The sequence below is a fragment of the Pezoporus wallicus genome, unplaced genomic scaffold (assembly GCF_028554395.1).
Source record: "Pezoporus wallicus isolate ANWC-B61680 ecotype Strahan unplaced genomic scaffold, APGP_CSIRO_Pwel_v1 scaffold_2584, whole genome shotgun sequence".
Classification (NCBI taxonomy): Eukaryota; Metazoa; Chordata; class Aves; order Psittaciformes; family Psittacidae; genus Pezoporus; species Pezoporus wallicus.
This window is the reverse complement of record NW_026642851.1, coordinates 12404110-12421072: the sequence shown is the minus strand read 5'-3', so window position 1 is coordinate 12421072 and position 16963 is coordinate 12404110. Positions and strand designations below refer to the sequence as shown.

General features: G+C 39.3%; 1 protein-coding gene across 2 annotated transcripts in view; it reads left to right on the top strand.

The window, feature by feature from the left end:
* The first annotated feature begins 4944 nt into the window (after positions 1 to 4944).
* KIF5B (kinesin family member 5B) overlaps positions 4945 to 16963 on the top strand; it is a 33260-nt gene continuing 21241 nt past the window's right edge. Inside the window, exons 1-4 of one of the 2 annotated variants that reach the window (XM_057432853.1) lie at positions 4945 to 5336; positions 14458 to 14545; positions 16157 to 16230; positions 16703 to 16807. In XM_057432853.1, the coding sequence (XP_057288836.1) occupies positions 5211 to 5336; positions 14458 to 14545; positions 16157 to 16230; positions 16703 to 16807 (393 nt within the window). In that variant the 5' untranslated portion in view covers positions 4945 to 5210. The remainder of the gene's footprint in view (positions 5337 to 14457; positions 14546 to 16156; positions 16231 to 16702; positions 16808 to 16963) is intronic. The other variant, XM_057432852.1, reaches the window with a different exon arrangement.

Sequence of the window (16963 nt, the reverse complement as noted above, 5' to 3'; positions counted from 1 at the left end):
GTTTCTCTGTGTGTGCAAAGCTCCACCTGCTTTGCTGAAGGTTTCCACGTTTGTTTGCTGACAGTGGAAAGTGAGATCTTAGATCCCATTCTTGATTCTTGAATGAGGTCCCTCAGCAACTGCATACTTCTGCCTGGTTCTTACATGTTCCCAAATCTGGCTCTTCCACTTTGTCTCTTCTATTGCCGTCACTTTTCTTGATTCCTTCTGTGAATAAAGCATCTTCCTTCTTCTTGAATCCAAGAAAGTCATGCTCCCTGCCTTCAGCTCCAGCTCCCAGATCAAACAGAATTCAAGAGGAAAGCTTGCTAAGCCCCTGTCGCCTAGACATAGAGCAAGTTCATTTGTTCAGTGATTCATACGTACACGTTAGTCACAGGAAGTAGCTGTGATGGGATGAAGCAAGTCTAAAGAAAATGGTCATGAGGGTTTTTTTTCCCAAGGTCAGTCTTGAATAGTTTTAGATAATCAAAATCAGAGTCCTGATTCCCAGGGTTTCCCCAGACAATTTTGATCCTTAGATTCTCTACTGTAACTCCCACATGAAACAGTTTCAAGAGTTTTCCTTTAGCAACAATGGCAAACACTGCATGTCTAGTCTCACTCTTCAAGAGACCTAAACTATTTTTGCCACAAGTATTAAAAAATTGTTTCAGCTGGCACCCAGGAAGCTAAGATAAAATCCAGTGATGAATTTAGTATGGGTTCTAAACAACAAAAAGCAACTGAGAACAGGGATTTATGATGGATGTTTCAGACAACAGATGCCAGATGGTTTTAATCATTGAAAATATAAACAAGGTCCAAAAGTGCATTCCTTATTCAAAGAATTCAGAGTCAATGCTTCAGGTAGTGAGCTGACAAAATCTTTGCATGAATTTTCACAAATTAGCCAAAATAAACATCTAAAATGTGATAATATTCCCAGAGCTTTCTTTTGCTTTTAATAAGTCTAACACTATTAGAAATAATGTGACCTTGGTGATTAGGAAGAAACAAGGTTTTTCTGTGTTTATTCATTTCCAGTTAAAAAGTAAAAGTAATACTGATTTTTAGAATTATTCATCACTTTTATCAAGAAGAAGTGAACATGTATCAGCAGAGGCATCCTCAAAGGATGTTTTCATCCTTCTACTTCATAAAAAACCCCAAACTTGATTGGGACAGGAGGTACATTCCACATCAGACTGTTTGCTACAGTGAAAACAAGCTTGAGAATTTTGTAACTGAATAAGAGCTTCAGACAATCTAGTTGGACTCCAGTTATGTCTTAGGCCACTAGACTCCATCCACCAAACTGCTAATCTCAATCATTTACTTACTTACCTCAAGCTGAGTTGACCAGATGCAGTCTGTTCATGAAAAGACTTTAAAATGTATTTGAATAAACTGTCTGAACATAAAATTTTGTTACTTTTAATTATGCTTTCCCAGTGTCAGGCTATGATGCTAGACTTCATAAATCATTTTAATAGCTTTTACTTACAGAGTACGTTACAAGCCATTAAAGAGTTCTGTTTGAGGTACCATACACCATATCTGGCAGATTAATCACTCTTTTGTCCTAGAAATCAACTTGCAAATTTGGAATAAATTTGACCCAGAATGCACCTTAAATTCTCAGAAGACATATGCTATATTTTCCCAGCACACTGCAAATTAAAATGAGAAGAGCACTTGTGTTTGCATTAGGAACACCAAATGTCAACAAGTACTGTCAACTGATGAATTTAATTCTTTAAAGGGCAGCAGGAAGCAGCTTTAATTTGCTTCTCCACAAACACCTGTTTTAAAGATCTATTCAAATAAGTAATATTCTTTCAAGACCAAATCAAGATCGCTTTAACTCTGCGGGAACAATTCTGATGGCTAATTACATTATTACCCAGATATAGCTTCACTGTAAGGCTCAGGTTTGCCAGTTTCTTTTGCTAAACATGCTTTTATCGCTGGGAAAGACTGGAGATCTAAAGGAGCTGTAAATCATAACAGAATTTCTAGAGTTTTATTGCACAGATCACAAATGGGAAGAAACATGGTTAGCGAACTAATAAACATAAATTTGGTGGATAAATCACTTCTAGTAAAACACATGGGTCTTTACTGAGAAACTTCAGAAAACTTATTTATCCCATAAAGAACATATATTTGATTTATACAGTCATACTGAGATCAAACACCAAACAGAAACATTCACTTTTTATGACAACCGATTTATCATTTTTTTCTCATTGCAATAGATTACTTTTAAACAGTCTTTTACCCTAAATTACAAAAAAAAAAAAAGCATGCTACAGACATTACATAGCAATACATAAGACAGTAAATACATTCCCAGTTGGCAAAGAGTATTCTTTAACTGCAATGAAATGGAAACTTACCAGGATGTTTGGTCTCCATACAGATTTCCAGAAGGTGACACCACATCCTCAAGAGTGCCATTTTGATATGTTTGTGCCAGCAGAGATAACATACTGTCCTCTTTGAGCACACTGCATTGTTGTGTCAGACTTTAAGTAGGTCATGTGAAAGAATGGCTGCTATTTTGAACACCAGATCAGAGAAGAGAAACTTCATGACAGAAGCCCTGAAACGGATATGAGAGCATGTATGTTCAGTTCAGCGGAGCTCATTCAGCATGGCCTCCCTCAGCCAGTATGAAAGATATCATCAGACAGTTCTCCTATGAGTTCACACAGAGCTGAGTGTTTTGAAGGGTGCAGTTTCTTCTACATAGCTCACACATGCTGACATTTTTTGTTTCAACATAGTTAAAATGAGTAATTACCTACTCATGTATCTGTGCTTTGTAGAGTGCCTGACATTTGCAACATTGAACAGGTAAGCAAGCCCAAGCATCTTTTTTCTTGAGAATCACGTCATTATGATGTTTATTCCTCTACTGAGATGTCCTTACATTACTTACTGTATGTCAGCAAATGTAGCTAATGATACATCGTCTTCGCTTTGATTAATCAGAACTAGGAGCTTCTTAAATACATTGGGTAAAGGATGTCTCAGCACCTGAAATGTGTACTTCTGTCAGTAATAATCATGAAGTTGTTCATTTTATATCAAACATTTCTCTTTCCTCGTGTATAAAAGCAAATTAATTGACAAAGTAGGAAATAATTTACACATCTTTCATAAAACTAATAACCTCCTATCAGAGGAAATCTGTGAGGATCCAAATCCAGCAGCTGTATATGAACAACCCTAGCCATCAGCTTGCTAATAATCTCAGAAATAGTTGTTAGATGCATTAATGTCTCTTGCTGACTGCAATACAAAGTAATAATTTCTAAATCAGCAAATGACAAAAAATATGCTTTTAGACACTTAAAGGCTAATAACAATTATGTTTAAAACATTTTATTGAAAATACAGACAAGCAAAGCTGTAAACAGATGTCTATGTGTATGATATCCTAGACATAGTGGAGCAGCACTACACCTACTGCAGACTCAGTATGATTCTTGGCTTTACTAGACAGCTATTTCCACATGTACTGATAGGTGGGGAGGTGTAACTGGTGCTGCCCTAGATAAGACAGCACAGCCCTGCTGAATTTTTAATCACAGCAGAAAAATAAACATGCTACAGCATGAACCCAATTGAGAACACTTAGCTTACCTCGTAAGATATATGAAGCACTAAAATATTTTTCCTACTACTGTGTGAAAAGAAGATCCAGAGGAAACTAGATTAGGTCATATTCAGTCGTGGAACAGTCTGAAGCAGTGTTCACCTCACACACCTACCCTAAGTGAAAACACACCACTGAAATCGCTAAAGTGAGGAGGGTCTGGAAAATGCGAGGATGCCTGATTTGAGATGGCCCCTGTTAAAATTCACAAGCTTTTCCCTCTTTGTTAATGAAAAAGAGAGTATTATTTGAGTATTTTTAAGGGAAGAACATTGCTATTGTGAGTTATTCTGGCCTACCAAAATTTACTCATTAAAGAGAAAGGATCCCTCTTTTTATTTTTTTACTTCAAGGCTATTTGAAATTTTTCCAGTACAAATTGTGATTTCTGTCAGGAAGCAGACTCAGCCAAGCTGTCAGTTTGCACTTTGTCCTGGTTTGAAAGTTCAAACCTGGACACAAGAGGTACAGTTGTAAATCCCTGATCACAATTCTTGAGAATCCCTGCTGTTACCTTTTTTTTTTGTCTAGGTAACAGTCCACTAGTTTTGATTGCCCACAATTCAAATCCCCTGTAATGAATAAAAAAACTTGCAATAAACTCAGCTTTAAAAAAGACAACTCAGCAGATTCTTTATTTAGATGGGGATGAGGTGGTGATGAGAGGACCTGTAACCGAGGTGACACCCAAAGCTGTGACCTGAGATGCCCCTGAACCCCCTCACCCAAAGAACACTGCCTGCTTCTCTGGTACGTGCGACAAGGTTCGCGAGCAATTCAGGAACCATTCCCAGGTCCCTGATGTCTGCGAACACTTCACCGAAGTGGGAAAAAAACCTCACCAAAGAGCAGCACAAAGAAATAGCGTACTTTTCTATCTCAACCGTCCCCTTCAAGCCTTTACTTCAGAGCCGGCCTCTCCCTTTCCAGGCGCACTTACAAACCCGGGCTCTAACCGGGACCGTGCTGCTGGCGGCAGGCACGCGTCGCGACCCCCGCCCGTACCAAGACCGGCGAGCTCCCGGTCCCGCCGCGCCTGACCTCTGCCGCCGGCCTGAGGCGGGAGCTCCCCCCGCCCCGTCAGAGCTACAGCAGCGCTCTCTAGTTCCGCTCCCCTCACCCCGAGGCGGCTGTGCAAGGTTTCACCCCTCCTCGCAGTACCGCGGCTGACGCTAACCCCAGCCACGCCGCCGTCACCCCACACGCCTTCATCGCAAATCAATCCCGCTCCGTTCCCGATCCCCAAGCAGACAGCCCGGGGGCGGGTCTGGGAGCTGCAGCGGGTGACGTCATCCCCTGTCCCGCCGTCGGCACCGCCTCTGCCCGGCAAGAGAGGGCTGGGACTTGCCGGCTTGCAGGCGCCGCCATGGCTGCCATATTGGGGAGGAAGTGAGAGCGGGAGGCGGCGGCGGTGGCCAGGAAGCAGCCCTTCCCTTTTCCCTCCTGCTTCGGCGGACGCAGGCTTCCCGGCAACGGCGGCTTGTGAGACCCCCGGAGCGGGCGGTGTAGAGGCGGCAGCGGGTGGTGGCGGAGCTGAGCGCCCCGGAGGCGGCGTTGGCCTAAGATGGCGGACCCGGCGGAGTGTAACATCAAAGTGATGTGTCGCTTCAGGCCCCTCAACGAGTCCGAAGTGACCCGTGGCGACAAGTACATCGCCAAGTTTCAGGGCGAAGACACCGTCGTCATCGCGGTGAGGAGCCGCCCCGGACGGGAAAGGCGGGGGAAGCGCCGGGGGAGGGGGTGTCAGGGGTTTGGGGGGTCAGATACTGCGGGGATGGGTGCGGTGTGAGGAGAGAGGGCAGGGCTGAGGCTATCGGGAGCCCCCGCGGGCGGGAACGCGGCGGGAAAAGGGGTGGCCTTTTGGGGGGGGGGGCTGAGGGGGAAGGGAAGGAGCGCAGGCAGAGCTGTGGATGAGGCCGGCCAGCCTGGATGGGGCAAAGAGCAGGGAGCTGGTGGGGGCAGAGGTCCCCGGGCAATAGGCGTTGGGTTGTGGGGGCACGTCCGAAGTACCGGATCAGGAAACCTCTGACAAAGGCTCTAGCGGAAGGCTTGCGACTTGGGGCGAAGCGTGAGGTTTCGGTGCCGAGCCCGAGCCACAGGGCACGTTTCAGTGTGCCCGCAGTGAACTGCGAGGCGGAGAGTAACAGCCGAGTCCTGCAGTGTGTCCCCCGGCTGGGCTGTCTCTGGTGTTGGCGGTGATGGGTTTGACTGCCTAAATACGGGCTCAAAATACATGTGCTGGGGCTACCATCGAAGTAATTGCCTACAGAGAGTTTTTTGGGACGAAAACTCAGAACTAGTGCAGGGTTCAGTTCAGTGGTGCTTGTGATCTGTAAATCAGTCTTGGGCTAATAACTTTGTTTTCAGTCAGAATAAACAATCAGTTTGGCTTACTACATGCTTGTAAATGTATTTTAACCGAAGTCACCTTGCAAAGTATGAGGCCTATTACAAAACAATCTGGATGTTACAGGGATAAGATAATCTTTTCCTTTTGTTCAGTGTTTCATATTTAGCTACAAAGTGGAGCTAGAATATAAAATTGCAGTAGTTTATCACCTGGTTTAGTCTGTATTGTACAAGCACACTTCATTCCCAGTGTTTTATTCTTGCTGACTTCTAATTTGTGTTTTAATGTAAATACTTTTCTTTCTAGAGTCAGTGGTGGTTGTGCATTGCTGAAAGTAACTTAGATGTCAGTTATACGTCTTAAAATTTTGTATATAAATATATAATATTGTTTCTTGAGGCTACCAATAAGAGCTTTTTCTCACAGTATCTGAAATTGAGATGATTAAGTAAGATACTTCTTTTTAGTGTGACTTGCTAAATACTAGTGCTCTGGTCTGTAATTCAGCTAACTTTGTCAATAAAATATGGAATTCCATTAGTCTGGAGCTGCAAGAACGATAGCATGCTTGTGAAATGAGGTAATTTGGGTTTATGTCATCTGCCAAGTGAGTATCTTGGAGTACGTCTCTTCTTTCTGAGGTTGTACAGGTAAACTCCTCAGAGTAAGGAACCAAATCTGGAACACGGGAAATTTAACCAGAACAAATGATCTCACTTCCATCAGTGAATACCCATTCATTGTGCTGCTGCGTGTTCTGTTTAAAATCCATAGTTAAATTTAGAAACTTCATGTGTTCTGACTTTTTAAAAACAAATTTTTCATACCTTTCGTTAATTCTAGTCTAAAAAGCCCCTTACATTGTTTAAATACTTGTTAAGTACACTTAAAAATACCTGAAATGTAAATTGGGCTAAAGTGGTGCCATGTCTGAATAGGACAGTCTGATGGCATGCTCCTGTGGGATTATGGAGGGTTTGGGATTAATATTTAGTGTTACAACTGTACTTGGGTGTTTTCTGCATTGGTAAAAATGACAACAAAAAGTCCTTCAGTGCTCCTAGGTCCAGGACTTGCTGTATCTAGCTTTGGGAAAAATGGCCCCAGAAATTATATTGGGTAGCAGTGGCAGTAGTTGTGTTCTGTTTCACAAAATCTTAAGAAAGGATTGATATTCTGTGATCTTTGTTTTTATAATGTTAGGTATATGACCAGATCGATGTTCTCAGTGTTATGACTTGATTCTCTAAAACTGTTGAAATAATTACTTTAACTTGATTGTTGGGGTTTTTTGTTGTTGGGTTTGGGTTTGGTTGTTTGGGTTTGGGTTTTGGTTTTTGGTTGTGTTTTTTTTTCCATTTTCATGTTTAACAAGCTGAGTTTTTACAAAGTTGTGGACCTTCCAATCTGAGGCTGTAGCCAGCCACCTCGTGCGTTTGTGTGCATGTGTCTGTGTTGTAGAGTTGTCCAAGGGGAGGATAGAAGCAGAAACAGCCTGTCTCATGAAAACAGTTTCTAAAAACATTCACCAGTAAGCTGTGTGTTTGGTTTCTTTCAGGTTTTTGATTTCTGCCTTTATTGCTACATGTCATATTGACTGCCTGTTGGACAGCAGTTGAGGCACTTTTTTATAGCTGCTTCCTCAGCTGCCTGCAAGACTCACACCCTTTCTGTGTGCCTGGATCTGTGCTGAAACAGTGAAGGCGTCTTTTAATAATACTTGGGAGTTGCCCGTAATGGTAGATACGTGAAAACTGGGAGAGGGTGGAAGCAGGGCTTGTACCAGACTGCAGATTTGACTCCTCTGTGGAGGAGGGTGGGAAGGGAAGTCAACGACTGTAACCAAGCCCTCCTCCTTCCTTGACTCCCCTGTCATCTCTGTCTATCCTCCCTTCTTTTCCTGTCTCTTGTGTAGGAGGAATCACTGGCATGATTGTCTTTCTGGACAAGTGAGTTGTTTTGATTTGTGTTAGAGAGAATACTTGTTTTAATTGTAGCTAGTATGGAACAGCAATTTGAGGGGATGTATAGTGCTGGTCTGTTTTAAAGAGCAGACTCTGAAAATGTATTGTCCTTCCTCAGGACAAAACTTTTTTAACTTGTAAAGAGCTTTTAAATTATTAATTAACTGTAGCTTCTTTCCAGCTTAATATTTAATTTTTTTTCCCTAATGGTTCTTCCTGTCAAATAAAAATAAGGGGTTTACAGATAATAGGATGACTTGTTACGAGTACATGGCTTTTATGTTAAACATTATAAATGTACCTATTTACAAAAATTAATAGCAGTTTGCTCATTGGTTTCAGGCTTTTGCAAAAGATGAAACAGAGAAGAATAGAAAGCTTATAATATATGTATATGTCCTTTATTTTTTCAGATATAAACCTGCTTGTAATTGAGTAGCTTTATAATTCTGCATCACATCTCTATAGTTTGTCCCTAAAGATATTCCTGTACCTAATCTTCTTCATCTTAAAACTGTCCAAAAGATAAGGTAGATTACTGAATACAGTGGCACTCAAGGACTCCGGGCTGAAGCCTCAACTGAACAGTACTATCGAATGACTGAAGTGGTGAGGTATTACGAGCATTCACACAAATTGGCAGTATTCCACTGTTGTCCAAATCTTTTTAGTAGTTATCCTAGTATATTCCTTAGTTCTATAGCTTTGAAGAGAAAATCGTGGCTACCTGTTTCTATTTTCATATTGATTTAGAATTTGGGGGTTTTTTGTATGTAGGTGTAACTCCTGTGATCCTGGAAGTAGCTTGAGACATTTAGCTTTCTTTTTCATAACCTTTTAAATTAGTATTAGATAATAAATGAATGCAAGGTTGAAGTCACATTAGAATCAGGTTAATGAAGATCACTTGTTAATGCAACTTTTGGCAGCAAGGTACTGAAAAGGAAAACCTAATTCAGGTGTGTTTCTGAGAGACAGGCTGTGCTGGACTGTATGAATGCAAGAAGCAAGGCGCACTCTTAAAACAACTTTAGATATTATTTGCTAGTGAAGAAAAGCACTTTTTAAAATCAGAAACAGGAAGGAAAATGCTTCATGGCTACAGTGGGACTTTAAACATGCATCGGAAATTGTAGTCTGTAGCTGAAACATTCATTCAGTGTAACTCTAATTTATATTATTTTTCTTCATCCCATGATATGGTAGGTAATAGAGACATTTTACAGGTGATACTGATAAAATGATTTAAAAGAAAGCAGCAATTCTAGTTTACAGTAATGTGTAACAGGAAAACTGTACTCATTGACTGCTGTGTCACTTGCTTAGAAGCACCTCGATCATATTTGGCTTTTGTCTAAAATCCAGTGACAATTTTTATGCCAGCAGTGCTTGCTTTTCTCTTTAGAAGAAATTTAGTAAGTAAATCTTGGCTGAAACTCTTGTTCCAAAATTCCTCTTGTTTTGATGCTGGAAATTGAATTTCTAGTCACTTTTTTTTTTTTTTAATAAAATTGCATGTTTTCTGTAACAGCAAATAACTGCTGTAAAAGTTGATACAGGAGTTGCAGTATTCGCACAGAAAAATAGGACAGAAAGGGCTGCGTTCTGCATTGGCTGCAGTTTTGTATGTGTAGCGATGGGACAAGAAGAAAATCCGTTTTCATTATCCTAAATATAAAATACTAATTTGGAAGAGTGCCTTTTCACTCATTCACAGTGTTGGACTCCATTAGGTGTGTCAAAGCAGCAATACCTTAGCTTAGTAATAGGAAGAACTGAGTCAAGTATTTGACGTAATACTTTCCAGAGATTATTTGATGTGCAGTTTTTCTTTTAACATATTTCATGCCGATAGGAAGAATGCTCTTTAGCAAAGATGCAGAACTTTAGGGGAAGATAAGCTCATTACTTACTACTTCAACCTCTCGCCAAGAATAAGCTAACTTGGGTGGTGTAACATTGTTTTAACTGTCCATTCTAGCAATAAATAGCAAAGAGCATTTGCTTATGTTGTGGCAGGAAAATACACTACTGATTTTTCAAGTAAATTTTCATTACTGCCTTTGCTGCAGATACTAATGCATAAAAAATAAGGGGAACCTAGGTAATGATAGAGATAACCAATTCTGTAGTTTATGGAAACTTGTAACAGTAAAATAAATAATTTCTGTGGAAATAACCTTAAGTGTTTCTTGGACTTCTGGGATAGGATTTCAGTCTAGTTTTCATCACAGATTTTTGTGTAGACATCATTGAAGGTACTGTACAAAACCTAACTTTAATGAAGAAACTCATGCATGCTCCAGTTCTTGTATAATTTAGATGAATTGAGCATCCTTTTGTATAAGGATAACTGGTAACTACTCTTTAAATTAACTGCGGCACTGTGTTCTTGAATTTAAACACTTCATTAAGATTCAGTTTTAACTACTGAGAAATCATGTTGGCAGATGTCCTTTTTCAAGGGCTGTGAGAGTGGTTGCAGTTTTTGCTGTGGAATCACATCCCTTCAGTACAAGCAAGTGTAGGAGCTGAAACTGTCTTGCAGTTGGTTACTGTCTACTCAAGGAGTGAATGTAAATGTTGAATTTTCTCTGTTCAGAGAGAGGAAGGCAGGTTCTGCTTGTTCATTTGATATTTTGCGTTGCTTATGTCATGTGTGTTAAATTGTCATTAAGGTTTGAGCAATGCAGAAAACTTCTGGAGTGTGTTAGAGCAGCATCATGGTAGTGACACTGTTGCTACCACTGTCATAAACACCGTGTGGTAATGTTACTTGGACCTTTTGTGTTTTCAGTTCATAGTATCTGATTGTTTACTACTTGGGGAGGAAAAGTCATCTGGTATAGAAAAAATATGATGCTTTAATCTTTCTTGATTAATCTCTTAAAGGTAACGAAGAGGCTTTCTAGCACAGGGTAAACTGTAATACTGTTTTAGCTTTGTTTACAGCAGAAAGCAGACTGTAAAAAGAAGTGATAAGACATAGATGTTGTATGTCAGATGTCAAAGATGTGAAACCATGCTGAGTGGGAGTAACCTGTATTCTTAAAACATAATTATCTTGGAACCTGCTTGGCTAAACCTACTGATTCAGTGATGATGGAGCAGGGACATGCCTCTAATGTGGGTTTTCATAGGTGTGATAAATGAACTGTGACCTGGGATAGAAGGGAGATACATAATTGGGTTTTTGAGTGCTTTGAAATTGTATTGTGGCTTCATCTAGGAGGGTGTAATAAAAAGGGCATGTAAACAAATATTCTACTTTCCACCTGTAAGGGATAGGGAAGTGACAACTGGTATAAACATGACCCCTCTGAGCGTTCATTGGCCAGAATTAGTAAATTTTGTGGGTATGTTGATAGCAATTGTTAGCTTGAGGGAAATCGGAATTTGTCATGTGCCTAGCTGCTTTCTCTGTATAAATAAACAAGATCAATTAAAGGCATTACTATATGAGTGAAGGCCTTGCAGCTTGGTTTTCTGTTCTTACTAGGCCAGGGCATTCTTCATACGTGCTGTTCTTTATATTAACATTTTATAAAATAGGAGAGACTATAATTATATGGGATACTGTAATTTGGCTCTTTTCTCTCATGAAGACATTTAAATAGCAAATGGCAAGTCGATAGTCTAAAAGTATTCTTTGTTTATGGATTATTCTCAAATTAGTAAACAATTTTCCTTTAACACAGATAAAGAAGAGCAGTTCAATTTGGACAAGCTTTGCTTGGCAGAAAAAAAAGAAACCCCAACCCTCTAAACAGTGTTTCATGTTTTGAAGGACGAAAGCTTTTTGAGAACCTGCTGCAAATACCTGCAGATTGCAGGCTGGTGTAGGTTGGGCCTACAGTTCCTTCTAGACTGCTCTACCAGAAACTAGGCCTGAATAATTGATTTATTTATTAAGTTGGATTTTGTAGAAGTAAATAAAAAAAATCTGTCTGGCATCAGAAATATTCTGTAGTATTATGTAAATACAAAACAATGTATGTATATATATCCACACATTCAAACACATACATGATGCAAAATAAAGTGTGTGTTTTAAGGTACCTTTCTGTTGGGAGCAGCAAAGATCAGGTATGTTGATCTGTGAGAAATAGTGAGTCTTGTTAATACTTGCTGCATAGACTGTCAGAAGAGCGTGTCCAGGAACTTTCCCTAAGTCTTCCTAAATCAATTGAATTGGAATAATTGTCACCTGAAACAATAATTTGGAGAAGATTTAAGTCTTGCAAGTATAAACACAGAGATTGCTAATGCTACAGAGATTGTTTGCTGTGACTTTGAACACTTGCTTTTCTTGCTGTATTTTTCCAATGTGTAATGATAAATGTGATCCTCCAAAATGGCATTATTTCAGTGCATGTAAATACGTACTTGAGCATGAAACAGATCTGATTAATGGTTAGTGATATAGAAAAGTTTCAGTGTGTAGCATAGATGATTGGTATTTATGAAGTTGGAGGCTTTTTGGAACTCCAGCTGCTGGTGAGAAAGAAAATGTATAGCTCCTGTTATCTTTTCTAGAATCACCTTTTTATGTAACATGCTTTCAGTCTTCATTTTCTTACCTCAGATTTACTTGAACTTATTAGTTGTTTGTCTCCTAGTGTATGTGATGGCTTCAATTCTACCTGTAGAGCATAGGAATGTGAGATGTATTTGACGCTAACATGAGTAATCAAGAAGGCTTGTGATTTCCCTGCTCTGAAACAAGCATTCTGACAAACTTCAGCACCTTAGGGATAGTTTCCGCCTACTGAGTCTTGTGGTTTCTTGAGTGTATTTACACAGTGAATGCTGTAATTATTTTTTTCCAGGAGGGAGCTCATCCACCTGAATTCAAGCCCTCTCAGCAGATAGATATGTGTTGAATCTAAAAAGCTTTCTTCTGTGTTACACTAGACATTATTAAAAGACAAATGGAAGGTCAGGCTGGGGAAGGGAATGTTGTGGGTGGATGAAAGATGGAAGCTAGAGGCAGTTCCAGAATATCCTTGAGGGAGGATGATAATGAATTAAATTTAGGCAAAATAGAGCACTTAACAGTTGCAGTTAGTTCAGCAATGGTAACTGACATAGATCCTGTGTAAACTTTGCCTATCTGCTTGCCTACCTACTAAATCAAGCTCTGAAAATGCTACAAAAATTTGAACTTTGTAAGATGACCATAATAATTCATATCCTAATGGATGGTCAGCTGCTTAAAACTATTCTGGGCTGCATCAAAGGGAGCATGACCAGCAGGTCAAAGGAGGTAATCCTGCCCCTCTACTCTGCTCTTGTGATACCTTACTTGGAGTATTGTGTACGGTTCTCATGTCCTCAACATAAAGGATATGGAACTGTTGGAGCAATTCCAGAGGAGGGCCATGCGGGTGTTCAGGGGGCTGGAGCACCTTCTGTATGAAGATAGGCTGAAAAGGTTGGGGCTTTTCAGCCTGGAGAAGAGAAGGCTGCGTGGAGACCTCATAGCAGCCTTCCAGTATCTGAAGGGGGCCTATAAGGATGCTGAGGAAGGGACTCTTCATTAGGGACTGTAGCAACAGGACAAGGGGCAATGGGTTCAAACTTAAACAGGAGAAGTTTAGATTGGATATAAGGAAGAAGTTTTTTACTGTGAGAGTGATTGCTCAAGGAGGTTGTGAATGCTCCATCGCTGGCAGTGTTGAAGGCTGGGTTGAACAGTGCCTTGGGTGACATGGTTTAGTGCAAGGTGCCTTGCTCACGGCAGGCAGGTTGGAACTAGATGATTTTAAGGTCGTTTTCAACCCAACTGTTCTGTGTTTCTAACTACGTTATGGAAATCTCTTCTATAAAGCAAAGCTGAATCCAACATTCCTGTCAAAAGCTGTATCAGAGCATTCTCTTACAGTGTCTCCAAAATGAGTCTTCTATGAAAGGTTCCCTTCTTCCAAAGTGGCATTTTCCTTCTGCTCATGGAGCTTTATTTTAAGCATATCATGTATGGGGAAATACCTCTTGTGCTGACTAGAGGTGATCTGAATGTTTTTTCTTGGTTCGAAGTTTTTAACAAGTATTACCAAGTGTCCTGGGTTTAGCAGTAGCAGTAACCAAGGACACCAAGGTAGTCTATGTGATGTAGTATGAGCTGTTTTTAGTAAATTGGGTTGACCAGAGTTAACCTGCTGCTAGGGTAGAAGAGAAAAACAGATTCACAGATGTACAGATTTACTAGGCATTGGGTTGCCCTGTAAATCAAGTAAATTGAGGTCATGTGGCAGAGTAGTTTTGGAGAACCATTTAGATAACACTTTGAAAGCAAATACATTTAAGACCTTATAGGCAAGCATGTGAAGATTTAGGCAATACTGTATAAGCTGATTTCTTCACTGCAGTCTTCAAGTGCTTAAAATAAAACAAAAGATGAGTTGAGATAGTATAGGCTACTTCTGTATGAACACCTTCCAGTTCTACTTTTAATGTCTGGGTTTTTTTAATGGCTCTTCTGCTTGTTTTTTTTCCAGTCCAAGCCATATATATTTGACCGAGTATTCCAGTCAAACACGTCACAGGAGCAAGTATACAATGATTGTGCTAAGAAGATTGTCAAAGGTAAGGTGGAACAAAAACTTTAATAATAAGGAAATGTTTCCTTTTCATATGGATTTCAGTGTTGAAAACTGATATGTCTATTGTTATCTTTTACCCTCTGAATCTTTAATAAGAGTCAACATGGTTCATAGCACTATAAAATCATCCTGTAGTTAAGCTGATAAATTATGTCAGTTCTTAACTGTTTGTTGACTGGAACAGCAAGTTTGACAACATTTACCTGTCATGTCTTGGGTTTTTTTTTCAGTTCTCTGCAAAAGATTGTTTAGAACAATTTGTCAGTAATTAATCAAAATAATTCTAATGAATGAAGTTTTACTTCCCCCCCTTCAAATTTGTTGGTGAAAACATTCTACTTTAGTTTGTTTGAAGGACTGTAAGAAGAAAAGGATCTTGTTAAATCACGTATATGCTATAGATCTTTTCTACGCTTGTTTATTTAATACACAGTTGAGGATTTTTTCAATATGATTTTTAGTTTCACAATTAAAAGTTTAAATGTGAATTATCATTGTGCACATCAGGTTGTGCTGTTTCTCCAAACTTGAATTGGCCTAGTAACTTTAGAAAATCAAGTCTCATCATAAGGAAGGTTATTCCACAGTATGTTGCTGTAGTAAGCTGTTAGCTTGTTTCCTGAAGATAAAATTAATTTCTTGAGTTCAGTTTTAAGTTCTGACACAGCTTTCAAAACAGCTTTAACAGTCTTGTCAGAACCCCCTGAAATGTCAGCTATTAGTGACAAGAGAAGATGAGGTAAATGTAGGAGTCTTTTGAACATTATAAAACTGAATTACTGTGTAAAATCCATGCTGCTGCAAGTGTTTAACCCTTTAATGAGTTAAATAGTAATCTAGGATTAGATCAGAAGTTTGCTTCTTTAAAAACTGGAGGTAACTAAGAGTCGTAATGCTGCCCCCTTTCTCCATCTAAAAATCGGATCTGTTCCTCTGTGCAGTGTTTCTAGGCTGTGCTGCATCAAGTGGCAGATGAGCTCTGGTGGTAGAAATGGATGATGGGTGTGATGGGGTGGCAAAGACTTCCCCATTTGGAGTATCTCATGATTATATTTGGAAAATAGAATTTTTGCTTGCAGGATGTGATTCTACTGTAACTGACTTGTAAACAAATCAACCCACCAGCCCCTCACCCCTTAATCTAGAATTTTGGGTTGGTTCTTTCATAATTTGAACTATAAGCTTATGGCCAGAAGTTTGCAGCTTGAAACTTACAGCATAGCGCATTCTCTTCACAATTAGATGTTGAAACTTTCCCAAAGGCAGAAAATATTACTGCATTCTCATGTATGGTTTCTGCTTAAGAGTTATCAAAGACTGATTTCCTTTTTGCTCCTGAATTTGAAGTCCTGATTTTTCTGGTTGAAGGAACAGAAGCTTCCTATACAGTAAGCTTCTAAAACACAGTCAATGGTGCATTGAAAGGGGTAGGGAGGAGCACCTTCCTCCCTCCCAACTCTAGCACAGAGCTCCCAAACACTGGGTGATTTTAACTTGCTGAACATTTTAGGAACTGCTTACTTGCATTCTATTTCATTTTACTTTCCTTTAGAAGAAGGAAATGAACTCTAATGAAAATACTCTTTCCCTTCAGATGTACTTGAGGGATACAATGGTACAATATTTGCTTATGGGCAAACATCATCTGGAAAGACACACACTATGGAAGTAAGAAATCTTACAATAATTTTCCTCTTCATGTCACTGTTATCTCTTTTTGTCACAATAGTCTTATCTTTCTCAAAATAAAGATGTCTGCTTGATTTCATCTTGCATTTGTAATTTTCTTTCCCTTTCCATTGCAACATTTTGATACCCACAATGGTTCGGGTTTTTTTAGGACTGATAATGGCAGCTATTGTACTTATTCAGCCCTAGGATAAGACATGGTTGAATAATGTTAATAGTACATTTTCACTTTTAGTAGTTCAGGGGATTTCTGAGGTGGTTCTTTTCACCCCTGGCAAATGCTGGTGCTAAATGGGTCGTCAAGTCTCTTTTCTAGATAAAGTATTTACTTTATACCTGTCAGCATTTAAAACTAATTTATCTGTTAGCTCTTTTTTTTGCCTTTGTATACTGTTTGTGATGTTAGAGTCAGTATGAATGTTTTATTTTTATTGTATCCTTTTCTAATAAGGGGAAGCTTCATGACCCGGATGGAATGGGTATTATTCCAAGAATAGTGCAAGATATTTTTAATTACATTTATTCTATGGATGAGAATCTTGAGTTTCATATTAAGGTAAACTTTTCCTCATTATTACTTATTTAATCTATATTAAAACTGGATGTAGTCTGTGGTTAAATTGATGTTCTATATATGTTTCAAATGCCTGTAATTTGGAAATGTGATAGTATGAATTATTTTTGATGTAACTATCTTTTCTTAAAGAAGAAT